Source organism: Esox lucius, chromosome 7 (genome assembly GCF_011004845.1).
Source record: "Esox lucius isolate fEsoLuc1 chromosome 7, fEsoLuc1.pri, whole genome shotgun sequence".
NCBI classification, from domain to species: domain Eukaryota; kingdom Metazoa; phylum Chordata; class Actinopteri; order Esociformes; family Esocidae; genus Esox; species Esox lucius.
Genome location: NC_047575.1, coordinates 29,392,692 through 29,415,556, shown reverse-complemented (window position 1 = coordinate 29,415,556; position 22,865 = coordinate 29,392,692). Strand labels below are relative to the sequence as shown.

At 41.1% G+C, this 22,865-nt stretch overlaps 2 protein-coding genes across 3 annotated transcripts; both read right to left on the bottom strand.

Annotated features, from left to right (window-relative positions):
* Positions 1-370: 370 nt before the first annotated feature.
* On the bottom strand, positions 371-4,465 carry riox2 (ribosomal oxygenase 2). 2 transcript variants are annotated; one of them, XM_010870306.5, is made up of 10 exons: positions 4,287-4,465; positions 3,470-3,898; positions 3,206-3,325; positions 2,867-2,995; positions 2,240-2,343; positions 1,862-1,967; positions 1,504-1,675; positions 1,239-1,327; positions 1,008-1,142; positions 371-613 (listed from the first exon to the last, which is right to left on the bottom strand). In XM_010870306.5, exons 2-10 carry the CDS (start codon positions 3,890-3,892, stop codon positions 455-457), a joined length of 1,437 nt encoding a protein of 478 aa, XP_010868608.3. In that variant the 5' UTR covers positions 3,893-3,898; positions 4,287-4,465; the 3' UTR covers positions 371-454. The 2 variants fall into 2 exon arrangements, with proteins under 2 accessions (XP_010868608.3, XP_012990046.3); XM_013134592.4 differs by lacking the exon at positions 4,287-4,465 and having other exon boundaries at positions 3,470-4,274.
* Positions 4,466-5,238: 773 nt separating this feature from the next.
* tiprl (TIP41, TOR signaling pathway regulator-like (S. cerevisiae)) lies at positions 5,239-10,836 on the bottom strand. Its single transcript, XM_010870307.4, has 8 exons — positions 10,705-10,836; positions 9,895-10,022; positions 9,477-9,656; positions 9,213-9,312; positions 7,662-7,793; positions 7,396-7,491; positions 6,754-6,816; positions 5,239-6,137 (listed from the first exon to the last, which is right to left on the bottom strand). The coding sequence occupies exons 2-8, from the start codon at positions 10,017-10,019 to the stop codon at positions 6,006-6,008; spliced, it is 828 nt and encodes a 275-aa protein (XP_010868609.1). The 5' UTR covers positions 10,020-10,022; positions 10,705-10,836; the 3' UTR covers positions 5,239-6,005.
* Between the last annotated feature and the right edge of the window lie 12,029 nt (positions 10,837-22,865).

Sequence of the window (22,865 nt, the reverse complement as noted above, 5' to 3'; positions counted from 1 at the left end):
CAGATTTGAACTAGGAGACTGACTTCCCCTGTCTAAAATGTTTCACTTATTTCCCAGATGAACTCCATGGTTGTGTTGGCAGTGCGTTTTAGGTCTTTGTCCAATTGCATTGTGAAGCTCTGTCCAATAAGTCTGGTGGCATTTTGTAGTACACAGGATAACCAAGATGCTTCTGTACACTTCTGAATTAATTCTGCTGTATTAATTCATTAAATCATCAGTTAAGACAACTGAGCCCGTTCCAGAGGCAGCCATGCTTGAGTGTGTCTGAGTTTCCAGTACTGCAAAAGCAGTGTTTACTTAAGTCAGAACTGACTTTTGTTCAGTACAGAGTTAATAATGTTCAAAAAGACAGAGATAAAAGGGAAGATAGTAGAATAAAGAACTCTTTATTGTTCAACTGTGTGACCTAAAGGACTGCAGTGGTTCTTGGTGTCAGGATTCGGTTAGCACACTAGCACACCTCCAGCAGGCCCTCTGACCAAAATGCCAGGGCCATCTGGGCTTTCTCACTGTTCAATGGCATCTTCAGCTGGGCCACAGGGATGGGCTGTCCTGTCTGCAGTTGCCTAATGGCTGGGAGGGCTTCAAAGGGGAAGATCAAGCTGGGTGGCTAGGAGATGGAGAGAGGAGGTGCAGAGAGAAGACAACTGAGATGGTAATAGACAACATGGCAATACATTTTGCCCTTTCCTATTCAACACATTTTGGAGCTAAAGACTGGCCATCATCATCATGGGTTGTGCAGATAAATCTGTGTTGTGCCATTTCACACACAATTGCCCTTGTGTGACAAAGTTTGCGAACAAAGAAACTGGTCTATATATTTTTTTTATTATTCCAAAAGACTAGCACAAAGTATAATCCACTTCATGAATGATAAATAACATGATATTCAAATGGCAGAGCAATAGTACTTTGACTAAAATCTAACGTGCATCCAATAACCAAACATCATACAGTGATGTCAACTAGACACACTGTATATTCCCCATGTTCCATGTTACCTCAGAGGGTTCCTCTTCCTCGTCATCATCATCGTCATCATCATCATCGTCATCATCACTCTGTCCCATCATGTGTTTTTCCCTCCTGTTCTTCAGAGAGTGTATTACATTCACCACCAATGAAACCGAACCATCCTGAACACACACCCACACACGACTGTTAGTCTAAGAGCAGCTAGGTAAATTGCACAGCTGAACTGAACTTCCACTGAACAACTGAAATGTGCTTACTGATGGGCTTTGACATGTCTCTGAAGATATCAGGATGTGGTCGTTAAACCTCAGACACACTGTGTCCTCCAACGCAGGCATCTTTCCTGCTGTGAACACAGACCCAGAAAAATATTTATTTAGAACAAAGGTGGTGATGCCTTTGTGCAAAGCCACCACTTCATACAAATCCATTCATGTCTGGGAATATGGTCTAGTAAGAAACAACACAATTTATGTATTAAACACTACTCAGTGGAATTCATTATTCTTCTGACACACAGACCTGGTGCTGAGACATCATCTTGCTCTGGTGTGTATGGTGGGAGTCTGTTGTGTGCAAAGTCCCTCTTCATATCTGCAGCACGGAGTTCGTGTTCACCGCCCTCAATCTGATCTGCAACGCTCCGCAGTAATGAGGCCAACTGCTTATTTGTGTCTGGGGCTGTGTTGGCCCCCTGGTATGTGTACACACACACACACACACACACACACACACACACACACACACACACACGTTTTACTATCAAAGTGAGGACTGGCAATGTAGTACCATTAAAAAACAAACCAATTTTACCTATCCCTAAACCTGAATTTTCAGATAGGACGTTTAAATATTGCGACAATACAGAGGTGGAGCTCACCATCAAGATTCTCCGGGGCATTCCCATCCTCCTGGTGATGTCACTAGTCTTAAGCGAGTCATATAAAAAATTGGGAAACACATTAGCCAGGTAGTCGCCCCACGACCTGAGGTAAACAACACAAAAGAGGAGACAACACAAAGAGATAAACCAGATTAAAAAAGAAGAGGAAATGTTGAAGTAATGCTACACACAGCCGGTGATTGACTTTCCATTCCTTCAGAGACCATGTAGAAGGGGTGAGGCAGAGACAGCCTCCATGTTATACAGGCCGGCTGTTAACTCAAGGATTCCAAGTGGGAATTCTGGGACAAAGAGAATCTAAAGTCTGCTAAAGGTCAACGTTACGTTCATGTTCCCACGGTTTGTCTCACGTACGCATTCTGGTAGGTACTAAGGGTCAGGTGGGTGGAATGATCCACTCCCACAGGGGTGTCTGCTTGATGGATGGTCCCTCTGGGGAAGTACAGCAGATCACCTGCCTATGGAAACAAAGGACATACACCAGATTAATATGGGGTTGCACTGGTCTTACTACCAGATACCTTAGATCTGTTCACAGGTCTCACAGAAACCTTCAGGAAACTGTCCCACCGAGGCACCTCGCCAGACCAACTAAACCTGCTCTAGATGAGTCACAGCATAACAAAGGGTTGCATCAAAGGGTTGCAACAAATGGGTTGCATTCATTCAGGGAATGAATGGAGATGCTTGCTTTGTACTTGTAAATATGACTAGTAGTGTTCACCAAAGGGCAATAGTTCCTGACATGTGTCACTGAGAAAAAGGTCACTGACAAAGGGCGAAAGCCGTCTGAGAGTGGTTGTACAAAACCGCAAAATATGTTACGCAAATTAATTAATTAATAGCGCTAGCCGGCTCTAAATATTGATTAACAAAGTAAGCATTTTTAATCACGTCAACATTCCTATCTTGTAGGGGAAATTAAACATCCATTCATTAGGAAAATGCCAAAGACCCGCTCCGCATTGCAAAGTGCAGCACCTTCAGTATGATGTCGTGGGTGGGGCTTCCGATCCGCTCCTCAGGCTCTACGCAGTATTCTCTCGCCAGGGGCACCGTGGGGCTGTACAAACGCCAGTGTTTCTCGCCCTCCAACTGGAGGATGAACACCTGGGAAGATTACCAAGCCACCAACGTCAGTGAAACTGAACAGTCTTAAACCCTTAAACTACACTACTAGCACTGCAGGCAGATGACCTAGTGGTTACAGTGTCTGAACAACAGGATGCAAGATAAATAATGATGTCATTCTGCCCCTGAGAAAGAAGGTCCATCCTACTTGCTCCTGGGGCATATGCAAGGGCCAGGTCATTTCAGTACCTCCACATCGTCATAGTGAGGGGGGAGCCCTTGAGAATCCTGTGGGGTGATGTAGACATTGGAACCCACCAGGGCACCAAAGAAACACTCCAGCTTCTCCTGGATCCGCCACAACTCATCCTGGAAACCCACAGAGAGCAGACTGCTTAGGATTAAGCTGGACCAAGTGTGATGGTATTATTCTGGGTGGGCACAAAACATTTGATACCACCAGAAGCAGGACAAAGGTGAACCGAACATTATGCGTACATCCACCACTCTCACCTTGAACCTCTGAGGCTGGTGGAACTGGATGGTGGCTTTCTTCTTGTCAAAGTCTCTCCGGAGCTGGCTGTAGTTGACCTGGCCCTCCTTGTTCATTACATTCTTGTTGCCCTGGACGCAGCGGCACACATTGAGGTCTCTGGTGTAAGTTAGGCCCTGGGAGCACAGACCCTTCAGGTCAGACAGCTGAAACAGAGACTGGTAGTAGGAGGCCAGGGAGGGGTTAGACCTCTTCAGGTGGAGGGGCCTCTTTTCCCAGTAGTCAGCAAAGAATTCTTCCTGCCCCATTGGCGAGATGAGGCTCTGGAAGACTGTGTCGGGGGTGTCGAAGCAGAAAGGCAATGGGACGCCATTGCAGTCCATTTTCCTCTGTTTGGGGGAGATATCTTCATCTCTGGCTGCTCGTCTTCTGTTCCTTGACATTTTTAGCTTAGAGACATTAATGGCATATGAACCGTTTCTGATCTTTCCAGTTTTCATTGGTTGCCATCAAAATAAAACCTGATTTAGCTAATTACCACATGACAGTGATGTAAACTATTTTGAAATGACTGAAATGTGAATGTAGCTGGTAGCAATTAGGTAACGGAGTTAGCTTGCAAACAAAAAGAGAAATAGAGATACACACGTTAGCTAGCTGTCTATTCACATATTGTATCTAGCTTTTGGGCTAAAAAAAATAGCTTGTTAAGTTACTTTACTTGTACTATAATTGTGTATTCTAACGTTAACTAGACCTGTTCCTCGTGTCTTGTTATGTTAGACAAAATTAGTAATGTCGAATAAATTAAAATACTTTAGATATCTAGAATGCTACCTGTTTTTCTTATGTTCCAATCTTCCGAAAATGCAACACATAGCTGGCAATACCACAACGATACTGTATATTAGATACAAACCCAATACTCAATTATATTTGATAAACATGTGAGAGGATTTTGTTCTGTCCGGCAGCATTACATGTCCGAAAAGAAACAAAATATTTTTGTTCCGCTGTGCATATAAGTGGGAAGTATTTCTCATTACAAATCCGAGTGGTTCTATTCTGAAAACTACCGAAGCGTGATAAGGCACGAGAGGATGTGTTATATGTCTTTACAATCATGGATTCCCTGTTGTGTATTTACGGATCACGGTTTACATGTGTGGATTGTATGCTCTGTATTTACGATTCATGGCTCATTGCATGCTGGGCATACCAACATTTGGAGGTATTCCATCTACATATTATTGCTTCCGTATACCACGACTATCACCCAATTATCATTCAAAACACCCTGGTTCTAAGATTATATACCAAGGGTATAACATTACTTTTTACAGCGCCATTTGCCAGGCAACTGGTTTATAATGGCAAGAAGTCATCACAGGGTTTGTGGTGTATTGCCTTGTAGAGGCACTTCGCGACGGATCATGTATCCCCCCCTCACCCCACATATACACAACCCTCAACTGGACAAATTTAAAACCCTCCCCGCATTCACACGCAACACTCACTGGACAATTCTTGCACCGTACATATTTTTTTTCTACATATTTAAATTTATTAATGCTCAGTATTATTTCTCTTGTACAAAATTACTGCACCAACAAAACAGAACAAATTCCTAGTGTGTTGTGAAACTTGGCAATACAACTCTTTCAGATTCTTGTCATCGCTTAGCCTTACACTCCTGTGCCTAATCACATGTATATACAAACGGTTAAACCAAGTGTATACTATAAAGAAATTAAACACTAACTAAAACACATACAATCATGTTAGCACATTAAGATTGAAGACAGGCTTTTATTAGTTAGCATTAATCAGAAATACAATAAAATAAGCAGAGCAGAATCTACAAGGACATACTTTAAGAAACTTTTTTCAGGCATTTTATGCTTTATCAGACAGAAAAGTGGTGAAAGAGTTTTTTTTGGAAGAGAGAGATTTGAACCCATGCTGAAGCAGTACATGTGCCCTGAAGGCAGCAACTTAGACTGCTGGGCCATCTTTACACTACATGGACACATTTCAATTACAACAGCCAGCTAGCCAGACAGATAGCTTGTCTTAGTATGAAGAAGCAGAGCGAATTGAGATTGGAGTGCACTACAGAGGGGCTTCTCAGTTTCAGTAGTAAAATGTCACTTAATCAAGCTCAAATGTCCAGTCCACAATGAAACAAATACAAAAAAGTTTTATTTACAAATGGGCTCTTGTATTGATAACATAAGGAATGGAACTCTACAGTATAATAGTTATCTGTGCTACATGTTTTTCACAGCAAAACCTTCCAATATCCCTAGCTGTTATGAAGAATCCCATTACATGGTGTTAGAAGAACTTTATCCGAGCAAAACATTTACATTGAATAATGTGAAATAACACTCAAAATAAGAGGCCACTTGACAATTTCAAAATAAAGCTCCATTTACTTGATTTTTTTTGTGTGTGTGGAGGGAGTCCGTTGCAATGACTTGGTTTGTTAAAAAAAACAATGTCTTTTTGCAGAGAAGATGGAGGGTAAGTAATGCCACAGGGCCCAGCCTGGGGTCACTGTGGGGCTTCCATGTCCTCTGGCCGGGTGCCTGTCTCAGGGAGCTCCAGCTTCTCACACTCTGTCAGTTTCAGTGTTAAGTATGGAGCGATCTCATTGGGGTCAGTGTACAGAGCAGCAGGAACATTCTGGAAAAGAGAAAGAGGGAAACAAATTAAACGGGTTATCGAAATCAAGGAAAATTGTACTTTATAACTCAACCTTGGCACTCAGCATTAAGGATATATACTGAAGTTATACTGTTAATACACTAGCTTCATGTCCATGGGCTTAACTTCAAACTCCGTTACCCCCCAGAAACTGGAGATCCTACTCCTGTGAGCAGTTCTAAACCTTCTAAACTCCTGCACCTTCTATAATCTATTAACAATTATGGATATTCAGTTGTATGCTCACAACACAACCCACTTCAATACCCATGATCCTTATGCTAAGCAATTCAATAAATAGTGCACTCTAAAAACATCTGACTGGAGTGACAGCTGGAAATCTAGGAGTAAGACATTTGTTTTTCAGTATGTTTACTCTACTGCAATATATTTATTATCTACACCATATACATTACTGTTTCTACAGGGGATGCAACATGGATATACATTTTTTTTTAAATATTTTGTACAAATACTGCCCTCTGTTTCGATGGTTGTTGCACTGCTGTTTTCAGTAGTAACGTCAGACCGCACAATTTTTTTTGAGAGAGCTTCCTACTATACCTGCACTTCTCAAACCCAAAAACATTCTCACCTTCAGTTCTGAAATGTTGCTTTCCCGAGTGCTGAACTCTCTGATCATGAATTTTTTTCCTGCCTGTAAAGAATATCGGGTTAAGATGACTCATTTTAGAATTAGATGAACAATTAACTTAAAAAGTGTGTACCGTACATTTCCTTCTAATGTGCTTCTAAAGTCTCAAGCGCAGAATTTGACTCAAATACACATCCTAGATAATTGCAGGAATATGATGCCCATGGAATTTTCAATGTAGGTTATTAGTTAGGATGGGAGAAGATTTTTACAACACCTTGCCTGTTTCACCCAATCAGTATTCATGTCATAAGATGGACTCCTCTAGATCAAGCCCACACATCAGGGAAAATAATTCCTCATTGACAGTTACTTGTAAAACATCCAAATTGGTTGTTGTTTTGTAGTTATAGAATAATTTTTTAAAAAGAAGAACAACTGCTCTGTGTATTCAAGTCAAGATGCCAGAACCACAGGTCAGGTTTTTGCAGTCAGTCAGCAATGACTGGGCGAATAAATTTCTATTCAACTTCCTAAATGCATGGTATCACCCACCAGAAACCGACTGAAAACACATTCTCAGCCATCCTAGTTCCCCATTGGCTTTTTTCAATTTCTCTAGAAAAGCCCAGTCATACTTGCCTCATGGTAGAGCCGTGTGTCATTTATCCGGATCAAAACTCCATCCACTCTCAGGAAGAACCGTAAAAGCAGGAAGAAACTGGTGGGCATCACTCTCTGTATTACACGCAATGGAATAACAAAACCTCTTCAGGGCAAAGTATTTGTAAAGAGACACGTTTCAAAGAAAATACAGTTGATATAAATTTGGTGTTACAGCCACAAACAGCATATCAGGCGAATGGGTCCTCTTACAAATTGGTTTCTGGTTTTAAAGTAGTACTCACTATTTTTACACTGATCATGGAGACGCCATGGTCATGCAGCTCATCCTCAAACAGCAACACATCGTCGAAGAACATGATCTGCTCTCGTGCCTTCAGCTTTTCCATGTTGATGCGCTCAGATGTTTCTGTTGCCTGATGGAATAGTAGTGTTTATTCAAGTCAAAACAGTAACATGGATAAAATGTTATCTTACAGCACACAAAGGCAAGTCTCTCCCTATTTTTGCCAGTTTGTTCCCGTTTACCCATAGTTAATACACACGTAATATAGCTTGAGTTCAAAGTTCTGAAAAATTAAGACAATGTGACAGAACTGCATTCTAGACAAACTGAATTGCATCAATTAGAGACAATGTAAAATACCAACAATCTAGTTAACATTTATTAAGCAAACTCTGCAATCACGTGAGCACTACAGAAAATCCATAAATCAACGTGTTCTTCCTCTCCCAGACCTCATCCTCCGGATGAGCTTTAAGCATTGTTGTAGACCAAACATCAAATGCTGTTTCTGTCGGACCGTGTAAGCGGCGCCAGCCAAGAAGAACAAATGCCTCCTACTGATGGAGTGAGTGTCTGACTGACTACCCAGTGTTAAATAGCGGTGGTGGTTGGGGATGCGGACCGCCACGTATGCAAGTGGCATTTGAGCCTCGCCAGGGAATTTTGCATTAGGATTTGTTCAGGATAAGCTAAAACTTCCGTAGCTACATTATAGTTAGCCTAAATTAAAACTCTTTACGGTTATATTGTGATGGATGAACTGCACCGACAAGGAACACATTGCTCTCGATTTCGATTCACATAGCTTAGTGGTTGGCTATTTAACTGTCATTGTTTTCTAAAGAAACAAACCAGCCATGGAGTGAGTGGAGTCATTGTTTTCATTATAGGTACTGTATAGCAAGACAAACTTTGCTGGCTACAAGCTTCAGTAGCTACATTATAGTAAGCCTAAAGAACAACTGTTTACGGTTATATTGCCATGGACAAACTGCACCGACAACAATTGATTTTGACTGATACAGATTTACATAGCATTGTTCACATAGTGTAGTGGTTAGCTATTCAACTGTCATTGTTTTCTAAAGAAACGAATCAGCCATGGAGTGATTGGAGTCATTGTTTTCATGACTGTATAGCTATTAGCTAGCCATCTACAGAAATCTCCTTCACATTTACCGGGTTGAATGTAGTGTAGTGACCATGTTATACCTGTCACTGTTGTTGGTTTGGATGTTAGCTAATGTAGGGAACGAGTTTCAAAGAATCGTGGAGTTTCAACTAAATGGTTTAACAATGCAGAAATAAACAGACACCATATCTCTACACACTTATCACATTCAACACTCGCTGATTAAATAGCTTAACGGTTAAAGACACAGTCTGCCACGAAGGAAACCGCAGACCGAATCCAGCCAGGGACAGCATTCATCCTTTCTAATCACGGGCCGGCAGAACTCGGTTTGCCTGATTCCTTTTCTTGTTCAATAAACAAAGTGTGATTGTAAGAGATTGTACAGTGTCCAGAGTGAACTGAAAGGCTTCTCACCCTCATGCGCAGGTCCTCTCCTAACAAGGTGCCTCTGTAATCTGTGGTGAATGTCCAGTCGTAACGTTTCACCACCTCCTTGGAGTGTTCAGAGTCAGCCCTGGGAATACAAACGCATGACAACAAGTTCACTCACCGGGACCCATTATTCGTCATGAGAGGGGGCACTGACTTATTATAAAATCCCATTATTTCACCGACTTTGTCAGCATAGACAATGGTGGCTAGTGGACTAGCACAGCAGTCCTGTTATACATGTTTTACCTGCTCTCTTGCCATTCCTGTGCACAAGCCACTTTCACAGAGTCCTGCATGTTGTTGACCCTCTTGAGGGCATCGATGGCGTTGAACTCGATGCCGTAGCCATCCGTGTGCTGAATGCGTAGAACATTGTCCCCAAAAAGCATCTCCGGGAGTGACGGCATGTGCATCTCCTCCCCTAACCTGGGATGAAACTGTCAAAATTGAAACCTGAACAACTAACCTCAACGCAATAATCTAAATAAATCATATAGCCACATAGACTAAAATGAGAAGAAATACTGACATTGCTGTAGAACAACACAGGGGAGCTCTGCTTATTTTTCAGGTTGAACAAGTGGATTTCTCCCAGTGTGGGGCTTTCTAAACTGAAAGACAACGTCTCTTAGGACATAAAACATGCAACAAACTAATTTCTCACCGTTCAATGTCTTTAGATTTCATAATGTGGGTTTTAGCAGCAGTCACTTTCCATGGTCCGAATGTGAAGTCTTGCTTACTACTTTTAAACCCATGGGTCATCATGGCTGACAAATTGGCCAACATCAACTGTCAACAGAGATCAAAACAAACCCGTTAGTCAGAATTCCATAAACATCGGACAGTGTATGCAAGTACTGTACAGTAGTTAGCTAAATATTTAACATTTTGTTTTACATTATTAGAAATGGCGGCTCCTCATAGTTGATCAAGTGCACATATAGCTAACAGTTAGCCTCAGACAACATGAGCTGGCTAGCTCCAAGATAACTTCAGCTTGACTTTTTAAAAGTAGATTGTTATAATATAGAAATTACAACAGAAATACGATTCCTAAATTGTCAAAGACTTGGACTTGCTGTATCGACACTACTAGGTAGCTACTGTATAATATAGGTAGCTAGTTAGCTTGCTATTGTCCATAAAAGCAACTGCAGTTGACAAAATAAAGAATGTGTTTATGCTACTCTGTTTGCAAACAAACATTAAAGAACAACATTAAATATTCCACATGCCTAGTTAGCCAGCAAGCAACTTGCTCCGGATTATTTTGTAACGTTATTGACGTCGTGAGTACTGAGTATGGGTTACAAACTAGCAAGCTTGCTGGCTAACGTTACCGTTGTATCTCATAGTCTCAATCGACACTTAATACAACTTTGTTACTACAGTAACAATTACCTACTGATCAGAGACCAAATGATATAACATCAATTTCAAAAGACAGTTTAACATAGCTACGTCAACTTACCCCAGTGTAATTGTCAGCTAGCTAACGTCCATATAATATAGAGTTTCACAAAAATGCGTCCGACATACTTTATTTACTTATCTAGCTTTTATGGTTCCGACTAATCCAACCATATATCTGTTATAGTGTTATCTGCTTTGTTTCTATTCCAGAAATACTACCCAGTTGTTACAGGTCTCGATGAACAACAGATTTCACAATAATCAAATGCAACCATAGAATAGAAATGTAATTGATAGAAACGAGAAAGATATTTTAATGTTTTAAAGGTCCATTTTGACATGTTTGTGAAAACAAAATGTCACTTATTATTTGATAGCCTGTCAGGCTGTCACATGATTATTTTGAATTAAACCAGAACTTGTCCCAAGTATTGTAGCTCATCCCATCTAGGATATTCTAAGATTATCCAAGATGGGTAAAATAGCTGGAAATACATTTTCAATGTCGTTCCAACGCCCTATGCTCAGCAGGTTATACCTGGGTATAATGGGAGATGGTACTTTGGTACAGTACCTAAAGCCTTGTTTCCACTTCATGACTTAGATGCTCAGATGTCAACAGAAAAGGGAACAGACAAGGTGCCAAACACCTTGGAGGCAAGGGCGTAGAAGTGCGTTTTCATAAATGTTTTGCAACATGTTCTTATTATCTGCTTCACCCATGGGAGGGGGGGACATGTCCCCCCTGCTCCTACACACTTGCTTGGGGGTATTCCATCAAGGCAGATAAATGAAAATCCAGGCTTATTTTCGATAAGTCTTGCTAATTTAAGTGAGAGCTCCGTTCCATTACTGTGGCTTCTAGGAGTCCCTGCTCAGTAACCGGGGTTACTTTTACAGCTGAACTAGACCGTTTCCTCGCAGGCTTAATGTAACTGTGTTTTACAGAATTTCCATCAGGCGGAAACTGAATCACAAAAGACTGTTCCATGTCTTTTCGTGTTTGCATCACTTTTGTCATGTCTGTGTTCAGAAATATAAGTTCAGATTTTTTCCCTTAATGTGACCAAGCATGAATTTATTTGTTTAATTTTGTTCCAAAGAACATATTAATAAAAATAAACAAGTTAAATAAATCATGTCTTACCACTTTCACTGTCTTCAAAAGCCAATACTAGGTTAATTGACATAGGCCTAGACTATACAAGCAGTCCATCTATAGACCAGCCAGTTACAACCAACATGTACATTCCTCAATAACCTTGTGGATGAAGGTGCTCAGATTCTACACAGAGTGTTTACACCACCAGGGTCTTCAGAGACATAGGATCTCCACTGGGCTTCCCATATGAGTATCAGTGAGAGAGGTACAGATTCAATAGGCCCAGCATAGTTTACCTATGCAGTCTGCTGGAACCACACATAAGGAAGCCACTGTTCAGTCTGTTTGCATAGCTCTGCATTTCTTTGCATGTGGATATTCTTGTTGGTGATACAGAAGGTCTTGTGAAGGCAACGGCATGTCGGGAAATTAGGGAATACCTTGCTCTAAAGCAGTACGTGAATATTTTCATCACTTTCCCTGGTCATCTTGAAACTCAAAGAATCAAGGAGGCGTTTTATTCAATTGCAGATATGTAAAGTAGCCTAAAGGTTGACATGCCACTTTTGACTGATCACACATCTGACATTATCTACACTGAGGATAATATAGCCAGTCTTACTGATCTGTGATCTGAATGTTCATGTATTAAAACATTTAAATGAAACAATAAGTTAAAGCCTAGTAATATACGCATTTAATTTGTCAGCAATTTTTTTGCAAAGCCATCTCCCATGACTTGCTAATTGCGGCAGTATTGCCCTTTTTGGTGATGACTCCTTTAAATTCTTCATTAAGTCCCATCAGCAGGGTTTGTTCCGATGTTAAGAACACCGCTCTAGTTTTCGCTTCTTTTCGACGATCGTTTGTTCTGGGCTGCTCCGTTCAAGCCTAGTTAACGTTGACAAGACAGGGCTACTTTGTGTTAATGGAACGATTTGAGCCTTAAGTGAAAGTTGGCTTTCAGATATTCATCCCAAATCGCATCAGGATATACTACATTCCATTGTCTAAGAGCCTCAACTTTGATATATCACAAATTACCAAACATATATTCTTTCTGGACCGCATAATTGGAGTCGGCCAAGAAGAGCGAATGTCTCTTACTGAGGGAGGGAGTGAGTAACCATTGTTAAGAAGCGTAGTGTTTGGAGTTTCACGCATAGTAGCGGACTGTCACGTAGTTGACCAGGGTTCGATCCTTGCCACGGACCTAACAACTAGGCATTAGGATTTGTTCAGGATAGGCTGAAACTTTGCTGGCTACAAGCTTCAGTAGCTACAATATAGTAAAACTGTTTACGGTTATGATGGACAAACCCTAACCCTGTCACAGACAAATTTGTGTATGTTTGAATTATTTCCTAATTAATTAATTTTCTATAAATAGGTTTTGTAATTCCTATATAAGCAACATTTTGGTCAACTGTAGTGGATGGCAAGCAGAGAATACCCTCCAGGCACTCATATAGTTGTAAAAACACTAGCTGTAAGTACGAGATTTTTACAAAAACATAGTGGTGGATATATACCCCCACCTCCATCTAGACAGTTAAAGAGATAAATTCTTCAATAATATTCTCAAATCGTTTTATATCATCATTTACTGTGACAGGACTGACCATGGCGTGACAGGACTGACAGCGCTGTGACAGGCCTGACTTCATGGATTTCGTTGATGCAGATAAAGTTATGTTTTGTCTTCTTTAAGTACTGGTAAGAATTCCTATTTTAAATTATTATTATGATTTTAATGTTAATCTAATAATAAACTATATGGCAAAGTACAGCCAGACATATAAGGACCCTAATAAATTAGAATATGACCCATAACTGATAGTCCAAACAACTTTTTAATTCTGAAAATGTATTTCATTTTATTTCAATATAAAAACATATTTCATTTAACAATGTATTCTATTTAAAACTAACATGGCCAGATACAATAACAATAAACATAAATTAGAAGGGCACAAAGGTCACACAACCATTAAAAAGTAATTAAAAGGTTACACTATTCAGTCACTGTGTAGTTCTATGGAAATACACTGAACAAAATTATAAACGCAACACTTGTTTTTGCCCCCATTTATCATGAGCTGAAGTCAGCATGCCAATTGCACCCCCTCAAAACTTGAGACATTTGTGGCATTGTACTGTGTGATGGAACTGCACATTTTAGAGTGGCCTTTAATTGTGGCCAACCTAAGGCACACCTTGCAATAATCATGCTGTCTAATCAGCATCTTGATATGCCACACCTGTGAGGTGGATGTATTATCACGGCAACGGAGAAGTGCTCATCATTACTCAAAGCTAATATCAATTTCAATTATATCTATATATGTGTTGAAATACCAATAATATGCATAGTGCAACCTCGAAAGCAGTGCTACTTAGACATAGGTAAAAGAGGGACCAAATTCAAAATAATTGTCTATGTGCATATAAAGCTTAAGCATAAAAAGCTGATTTACAGTTTAATTTCTATTAATTAAAATAATATTTTACTATGACATACGTTAAATACATATTATATGCAATGAAGGTAATAACAAAGAACAATGCCATTCATTTGTAAGGCCCTGTCACAAGCTTAAAATCATACAATTCAATGACAGAACTGACCCATGATTAGTGTCAGCTTCACTTCCGTAAAATTATGTCACTTCCTCTGAGTCATAACCTTAAAGGTGTATTGCACAAATCTTATCTAGTTTTTATGTAAACGTGACAGGACTGACGGAAAACATGGGGACAGTTGTGAAATAGTATTTATTTGTGGAATGTGTATAATTTCTTGTTTTTAATCAATTAGTGTGAATGATAGCAACTTAAACCATTTTTCAAGTGTTTTTAATAAAGACAAAAACATCTGACAACATAATGCATGACATATACCTTTACAGAACAACTCACAGAAATCAACCATCTAGTTAGTTTTAGACATTTTTGGATTAAATACCTTTTATTATTCACTGTAGCAATTCAAGGACAGATAATGTACGTTTCTGGTAGAATGTCCCAAATGCACTGACCCAAAAGTGCCATTCCCAAAAAGTGCCATTCCGATTACCATAGTGTAGTTCACATAGCGTAGTAGTTGGCTATTCAACTGTCACTGTTTTCTAAAGAAACAAACCAGCCATGGAGTGATTTGAGTAATTGTTTACATTATAGGTACTGTAGAGTTATTAGCTAGCCATCTACAGTAATCTCTTTCTATTTAACATGTTGAATGTAGTGTTGCAATCCTCTTATAACTGTTGTTGGTTTGGATGTTAATAGGTAATGCAGGGAACTAGTTTTGAAAACTGTAGAGTTTCGACAGATTAGTTTGACAATGCGGGAAGTAAACAGAAACCACATCTCGACACACGTATAACGTGCAACAACACCAATTGTTTAAATAGCACAGTGGTTAAAGACACAATCTGTCACATAGGACACTCCAAATCCAATCCAGCAAGAGCAACAACATTCATTCGTTCATTTCCTTGTGACAGTGCAAAGAGCAAAAGGCAAAGGTTCTTATGAGGAGTTGGCTTGGATTGATTTCCTGGTTGAAGGACGGGGGGTAATATAGCAGACCGGCTGATGACAGAAAACCTCTGATAAATGATGACTCTTCTGTGCCCATAGAACGGCTATAGTAGTGACACAAGGTCTTAAAGAATGGAATTGGATATTTGAAAAGTTAAAGATTAAAAAAGTAACTTCAACGTTTAATCTACATGACCCGTCAAGGCATTGTACCGTCAAGGCATGGCCTCCACTAGACCTCTGAGGGTGTGCTGTAGTATCTGGCACCAAGATGTTAGCAGCAGATCCTTCAAGTCCTGAAAGTCGCAAGGTGGGGCCTCCATGGATCTGACTTGTTTGTCCAGCACATCCCACGGATGCTTGATTGGATTGAGATCTGGGGAATTTGGAGGCCAAATCAACACCATGAACTTGTTGTCATCATCATCATCATCTTCTTCCGCTTATCCGGGGCCGGGTTGCGGGGGCAGCAGTCTAAGCAGAGATGCCCAGACTTCCCTCTCCCTGGACACTTCCTCTAGCTCTTCCGGGGTGACACCGAGGCGTTCCCAGGCCAGCCGGGAGACATAGTCCCTCCAGCGTGTCCTAGGTCTTCCCCGGGGTTTCCTCCTGGTGGGACGGGCCCGGAACACCTTCCCGGGAAGGCGTCCAGGAGGCATCCGGAACAGATGCCCAAGCCACCTCAGCTGACCCCTCTCGATGTGGAGGAGCAGCAGCTCTACTCTGAGCTCCTCCTGGGTGACCGAGCTTCTCACCCTATCTCTAAGGGATCGCCCAGCCACCCTGCGGAGAAAGCTAATTTTGGCCGCCTGTATCCGTGATCTTGTCCTTTCGGTCTTGACCCAATGCTCATGACCATAGGTGAGAGTAGGGACGACAGACCGATAGACCGATATATCGACTGCATTACTGCAGAAGCTGCACCGATCCGTCTGTCAATCTCCCGTTCCATCCTTCCCTCACTCGTGAACAAGACCCCTAGATACTCCCTGACTAGTCTGCTGCTACATACCCCCATACGCAACAAACTGCGATGCATTTTGTATTCTGACAACTTTCTATCAGTACCAGCATTAACTTTTTCAGCAATTTAAGTTACAGTAGTTTGTCTGTTGGTTCGGAAGAACTTGGGCCACCCTTCGCTCCCCACGTGCATCAATGAGTCTTGGCGGCCCAAGACCCTGTCGCCGGTTCACTGCATTCCATCCTTGGAAAAATCTGATTCAAAGTGGGTGATGAAGTGCATTAAGGCAAGTCAGTAAGGGCAGAAGTAACGTTATGACGTTTAGATCTGAATAAAGTTAGCTGCACGGCAGCCTTGGCCTTCATGTGGTTGCTATTTCAAAAGTAAAAAAATCTATGCTTGATCATTTCTGAAACATAAAAATTTAGGCTCTTAGGCAATGTCATGTAGAATATTCTGAAGTGATTTGGGATGAATATCTAACATTTAGAAAAATCTATATGAAAAGGAAAAGTCTAAATATTAGCAAAGAATATATGCTTGTTATTTTGTGAAGAATAAAAAATGTACCTCATAGACAACGGCAAGTAGAATATACTAATGCGATTTGGATAGAACATCTGAACATTTTAAAAACCTATTTCAAAATGAAACTTTAAAATAAAAATAAATAAAAAAATCTATGCTTGATAATTTGTGGAAAATCTAAGTTCAGTCAGTTAGATGATGTCATGTAGAATATCTTGTAGGGATTTCTGATGAATATCTCCACTTTTGAAATATCTTTTTCAAGTAATGAGCTACCAACTGTATCATAAAACGCCATCATTCTGAGGACTGCACTTAAACCCCAGTCTCGAAGTTGTTTGTTTGCCGACACATAGGAATGAACTTGTACGGCACTCTGCGGTCAGTAGACTGTTTTATCCGGACTTGGTTGTAGGCGAATGTGTGAATCTGAAACTGTCTTTACCACGGTGAAATAAGCAATGAGTTAATACGTTTCAAAGTGTGGTTTTAATGATTTGGTGCCCTTATAAGTACATGAATAACTTAGTACACATGGGGCCTGTTTTGGCAGTTTCACTTTTACAACCAGTGGCCCAAAATACCCAAAGTTTTAAAAGTGAAAGTATAATATAGTGTCCTTATTACTTTACATTGAGAATCAATTCAATTACTTTAAGGTGACATTATTTTTTGTTTGGAAATACTGAAAGGCAATAATAAAAGGCAAAATTGTGTTGCTGAATTATTTAACCCTTGTGCTGTTGAAGTTATAATTTTACACAGATGAAAGAAATTGGTATAATGAGGACAACATTGTTTTACTATTTGCTTCCACCTGACTACATTTAAAATTGCTGGATATTTTTCTGGATAAAAGCCCAACTATGTAAGGATTGGCCGGGCTTTGAATAAAAAAGAAAATTAAGACCAAAAAACATTCAATAGAACTTAGAGATAAAGTAACTGAAATGTGCAGGTTAGGAAAATAGTTCAAAATAATATCCTAGTGTTTTTATATCCTACTGAGAACAAATGGATCAATAATCAGGAAATATAAGCTTTTTCACACAATTTTGACACTCTCATCCCTCAGAACTCCATAGTCAAACAAGAAGTCAACTTGTGACCAGAGCACATTGTTCTAGTAGTTTTGATACTTTTACTCATGTATTGTCTGGCAAACAGTTGTCTTGTTAATTTCATGAGCAGAGGCTCTTCCTTTCGGCCAAGTTCCAAGTTTTCTGATTGAAATATGTCCCAAGTTTTCAGTCTATTTCAGAAAATTGACTCAGGCACTTGAGCATTTATCATGGCAAGAGAGGCTTATAAATCCTTGATGTTACCCTTGGTTTCTTGGAGACTTCTGGGAACATATTTCGATATGTTCTTGGTAAGCATTTTGTGGGACGGCGTGTCCTATTTAGATTTCCACTGGTCTGGAATTTGTAGATGATCCATCAGACAATGGAATAATGTACTTCAAATTGCGTGGAAATGGCTTTCATCTGAGAGCCTTGGCCTGTTTTGGTGCAAATGAAAGTAAAAACAAGTGCACTGAAGTGGCAACAGCAAGACAATCTCCAACAAGATAATGGTTTTGCAAGTGGTGGCTACAGACAATAACTCTCTCCTTTTGCTTCCTGACTGATTCTTCTCTAGTTTTGTGTTTTGCTGGTGTCCTTGTCACTACTGGTTGCATGAGGTGGTACCTACAGCCCATTCAGGTTGCACAGGTAGTCCAGTTCCTTTAGGATGGCGCATCCATACATGCTGTTGCAAGAAGGTTTGCTGTGTCTCCCAGTACAGTCTCAAAAGCATAGTGGAGATACCAGGAGACCGACCGTTACACGAGCAGAGGTAGACAGGGCCGTAGAAGGGCATCAACCCAGCAGCAGTACCAGTATCTGTTCCTTTGTGAGAGTGTGGCAGAAATTGTTATTCCATAGTACAGAGAAACCATGTTGCTTATTGTAAGTAAACTGATCACTGATCTAATATTGAGTAAGTCCCGCTTTTGCCACCAAAACAGCCCTGACCCGTCAAGACATGGACTCCACTAGACCTCTGGAGTTGTGCTGTGGTATCTGGCACCAAGAAGTTAGCAGCAGATCCTTTAAGTCCTGTAAATTGCAAGGTGGGTCCTCCCTGGATTGGACTTGTTTGTCCAGCACATCACTCAGTGGCTTGATTGGATTGAGATCTGGGGAATTTGGAGGCCAAGTCAACACCTTGAACTCGTTCTTGTGTTCCTCAAACCATTCCTGAACCATTTTCGCTTTTTGGCAGGGCTGAAAGAGGCCAATGCCATTAGGGAATACCGTTGCCATGAAAGGGTACACATGGTCTGCAACAATGCTCAGGTAGGTTGTACGTGTCCAAGTAATATCCACATCAATGCAGGACGCAAGATTTTCCAGCAGAATATTGCCTAGAGTATCAGACAGCCTCTGCCGGCTTGCCTTCTTTCCATAGTGCATTCTGGTCCCATGTTTTCTCCAGGTAAGCAATGCACAAGCAATCCACGTGATGCTAAAGATAACGTGATTCATCAGACCAGGCCACCTTCTTCCATTACTCTGTGGTCCAATTCTGGTGCTCACGTGCCCATTGTAGGAGCTTTCGGCAATAGTCACAGACTGGTCTGCAGCTACACAGCCCCATATGCAACAAACTGTGATGCACTGTGTGTTCTGACACCTTTCTATCAGTACCAGCATTAACTTTTTCAGCAATCTGAGCTACAGTAGCTCCCCTGTTGGATCGAACCCCATGGGTATCAATGAGCCTTGGCCGTCCATTACCGTCGCCACTTCACCGCTTTTCCATCCTTGGACCACTTTTGATAGGTACTGAGCACTGTAGACTAGGAACACCCCACAAGGGCTGCAGTTTTGGAGATGCCCTGACCAAGTCGTCTAGCCATCACAATTTGGCCCTTGTCAATGTCACTCAGATCCTTACACTTGCCCATTTGTCCTGCTTCTAACACATCAACTTTGAGGACAGAATGTTCACTGGCTGCCTGATATATCCCACCCACTAATGAGATTATCAATGTTATTCACTTCATCTATCAGTGGTCATAATGTTTTGGCAGATTTTTGTATAATCCAGAAATTCAGTAAGGCCCATTGTGTGTTTTGTCTGTGCTCACTTGCACAAGATGTGCCAACAGCAGATAGCTATAGCTTTGGCAAACTTCTCAATGGCTGTAGACATCATGTTATGTTGGTAGGCCGAAGTTCCCGATGGGGTTTTGGACATCCAAGGCACATTGACGCATGAGGGCAATAAAGGCTATCCTGTCTGGTCCAAACCGACAAAAGGTCAACTGTGGAACAAGTCACAGAGAATGTTAATGATGGTTACGGTACGAATGTTTCACAACAGAATGTGTCACAACCCTGCTGAGTATTAGGCTGCGTAGATGCAGACCAGTCAGAGTGCCTATGATGAACCCTGTCCACCGTCGAATGCACCTATAGTGAGCACAGAATTGACCCGTTGAGCAGTGGAAGAAGGTTGTCTGGTTCAATGTACATACACTCACCTAAAGGATTATTAGGAACACCATACTAAAACTGTTTGACCCCCTTTCACCTTCAGAACTGCCTTAATTCTAAGTGGCATTGATTCAACAAGGTAAGAAACATAAATGCAATTTTTAGAGTACTAAACTTCCTTGTCTTACCTTTTTAAAACATTATCTGTATGTTGAGCCAAAAGGGTAGTATTGAAATGTGCAACTTTCGCTCTGACTAAAATAATTCTATAAAATATAAAATAGAGGAAATAGCTAAAGGGGCAGGCAGAAGGGGCCAACACATTGCAGTGGTTAGCATGACCAGATGCACCATACTCTAGTTATTTATAGTAACGTTTAAGTGGACCACATTATAGACAAGAAAACTAAGGCATTTAAACAGAAACAGAAACATTCTAGCACAACCAATATGCATTTATATTTTCGAAAGGTGACCCATAAACTGGCATTAAAAACCATTTGATCAGTCACACCAGCCTTAAACACATGGCCTTCGGGTAATTCATAAAATGCCACCTCCGGTAGCTGTGGGTTGAAGATGTATCCCCCCATCCGACCATCGTCCAATTTCCACTCCTGTGTCAACATATCCTGGTGTAGTTGATGGATTCGGGTTAAACTCTGCATCGGTTTCTTCGGGGCTGGCATGTTGATTGCATCTCTGCGGTCCATTTGTAATTTCTTACCAAATCGCTGAGCTGCGTTTAAGATGTTAGCTTTCACCGGTGTTTCACCCAAAACATTAATCGCCACACAATCCTCCATGTTTTGTAATGTGTAGGTAAGTTCGCTCAGACAAGACTGAATGACCATCACCGATGTCTGCGTGATTTAAATACACAGAACACACCAATCACCCCATAAAACATGAATGGTTAACAACCACCGGTTGTATGCCAGCTGTTGCACCACTTGTCAGAAGATAAAACACCTGGGTTTTAGATTTGCCGAACACCATTTGTTGAACACCAATCATCTTACCGCAGACACAACACTTATTTATTGCCTGGGAATTTAACATTCCGGAACCCTAAGCCCCATTTGGTAATCATCAATCATAACCCACCTCTTATAACACTAGTCTGTTTTGCTCATCAGGCATTGTAAAACATCAAACACTGACACATCAATGTAATCATAAATCACAAAGTCACCGGACATGCATACGTCACTCCTGAAGTCCTGCCCTAACACACGTCATAGAGGAAGTCCCATCCTAACATACGTCATACAGGAAGTCCCACCCAAACATACGTCCTAACGGAAGTCCCACCCTACAAACCGGATGTCCCGCCCACCTGTCACATCAATATGGAAGTCCCGCCCCCCAGGGCCATAAATCACCACTCTGACACATTATACCCTACACTAACTACTTGCATGCATTCTTTTTATGCAGTTTTAACCAAGGACAATAAAGCTTGTTTGCTGGATTTTATTAAGATCAGAGTGGCACATGAGTTACATTTGCTTTGACTTTACTAATCTCCAAAAAGTAATACCCTACAAAGTTCATATACAGATTCAGTTGGATAGCATTGTCTCCTGGAGGTGCAACAGTTGGTTGCACCTCCAGGACACAATGAAGATGAAGCAAATCCAGAATATGGTTCTCCAAAAGCAATCAGGTGTAACATTTAACAACATTTCCAAGGAATTCAATATCCCCTGAAAACAGGAGTACAGTCAAGTCCATTATTAAGAAATTAAGAGAATATGGCACAACTGTGAAACTGTCTAGACCAGGCAGTCCTCAAAAACTGAGATCTGAAAAGGGCACAGGTCCAGTCTTCTACAGATGAAAATGATTTAGAAGGTCTGTATGTAAAAGTATAGAGTATAACTTGTTTTTGTTAAAGTATTGTATTTTTCATTAATTAAAATATTTGTATTATTATTATTATTGCATTTCTACTTTGACGGTAAGCTGGTCCTGTTGTTGTGCGTGTGTTCGTTTCTATGCCTGTATAGGCATCCAGCGGGGCTTGGTCCTACACAGGCTTGGTCCTACACATGCTTGGTCCTACACAGGCTTGGTCCTACACATGCTTGGTCCTACACAGGCTTGGTCCTACACAGGCCTGGTCCTACACAGGCTTGGTCCTACACATGCTTGGTCCTACACAGGCTTGGTCCTACACATGCTTGATCCTACACAGGCTTGGTCCTACACATGCTTGGTCCTACACAGGCCTGCTCCTACACAGGCTTGGTCCTACACAGGCTTGGTCCTACACATGCTTGGTCCTACACAGGCTTGGTCCTACACAGGCTTGGTCCTACACAGGCTTGGTCCTACACATGCTTGATCCTACACAGGCTTGGTCCTACACATGCTTGGTCCTACACAGGCCTGGTCCTACACAGGCTTGGTCCTACACAGGCTTGGTCCTACACATGCTTGGTCCTACACAGGCTTGGTCCTACACAGGCTTGGTCCTACACATGCTTGGTCCTACACAGGCCTGGTCCTACACATGCTTGGTCCTACACATGCTTGGTCCTACACAGGCTTGGTCCTACACAGGCTTGGTCCTACACAGGCCTGGTCCTACA

Coding starts and splice junctions, on each gene's coding strand:
- tiprl (XM_010870307.4), bottom strand. CDS start 10,019: ATGTTGGCCAATTTGTCAGCCATGATGACCCATGGGTTTAAAAGTAGT. Junction 9,313..9,476: donor CAGGAATGGCAAGAGAGCAG/GTAAAACATGTA, acceptor TTGTATTCCCAG/GGCTGACTCTGAACACTCCA. Junction 7,492..7,661: donor CCATGATCAGTGTAAAAATA/GTGAGTACTACT, acceptor CGTGTAATACAG/AGAGTGATGCCCACCAGTTT.
- riox2 (XM_013134592.4), bottom strand. CDS start 3,949: ATGAAAACTGGAAAGATCAGAAACGGTTCATATGCCATTAATGTCTCT. Junction 2,344..2,866: donor CCCACGACATCATACTGAAG/GTGCTGCACTTT, acceptor TTGTTTCCATAG/GCAGGTGATCTGCTGTACTT. Junction 1,676..1,861: donor TGCCCCGGAGAATCTTGATG/GTGAGCTCCACC, acceptor TACACATACCAG/GGGGCCAACACAGCCCCAGA.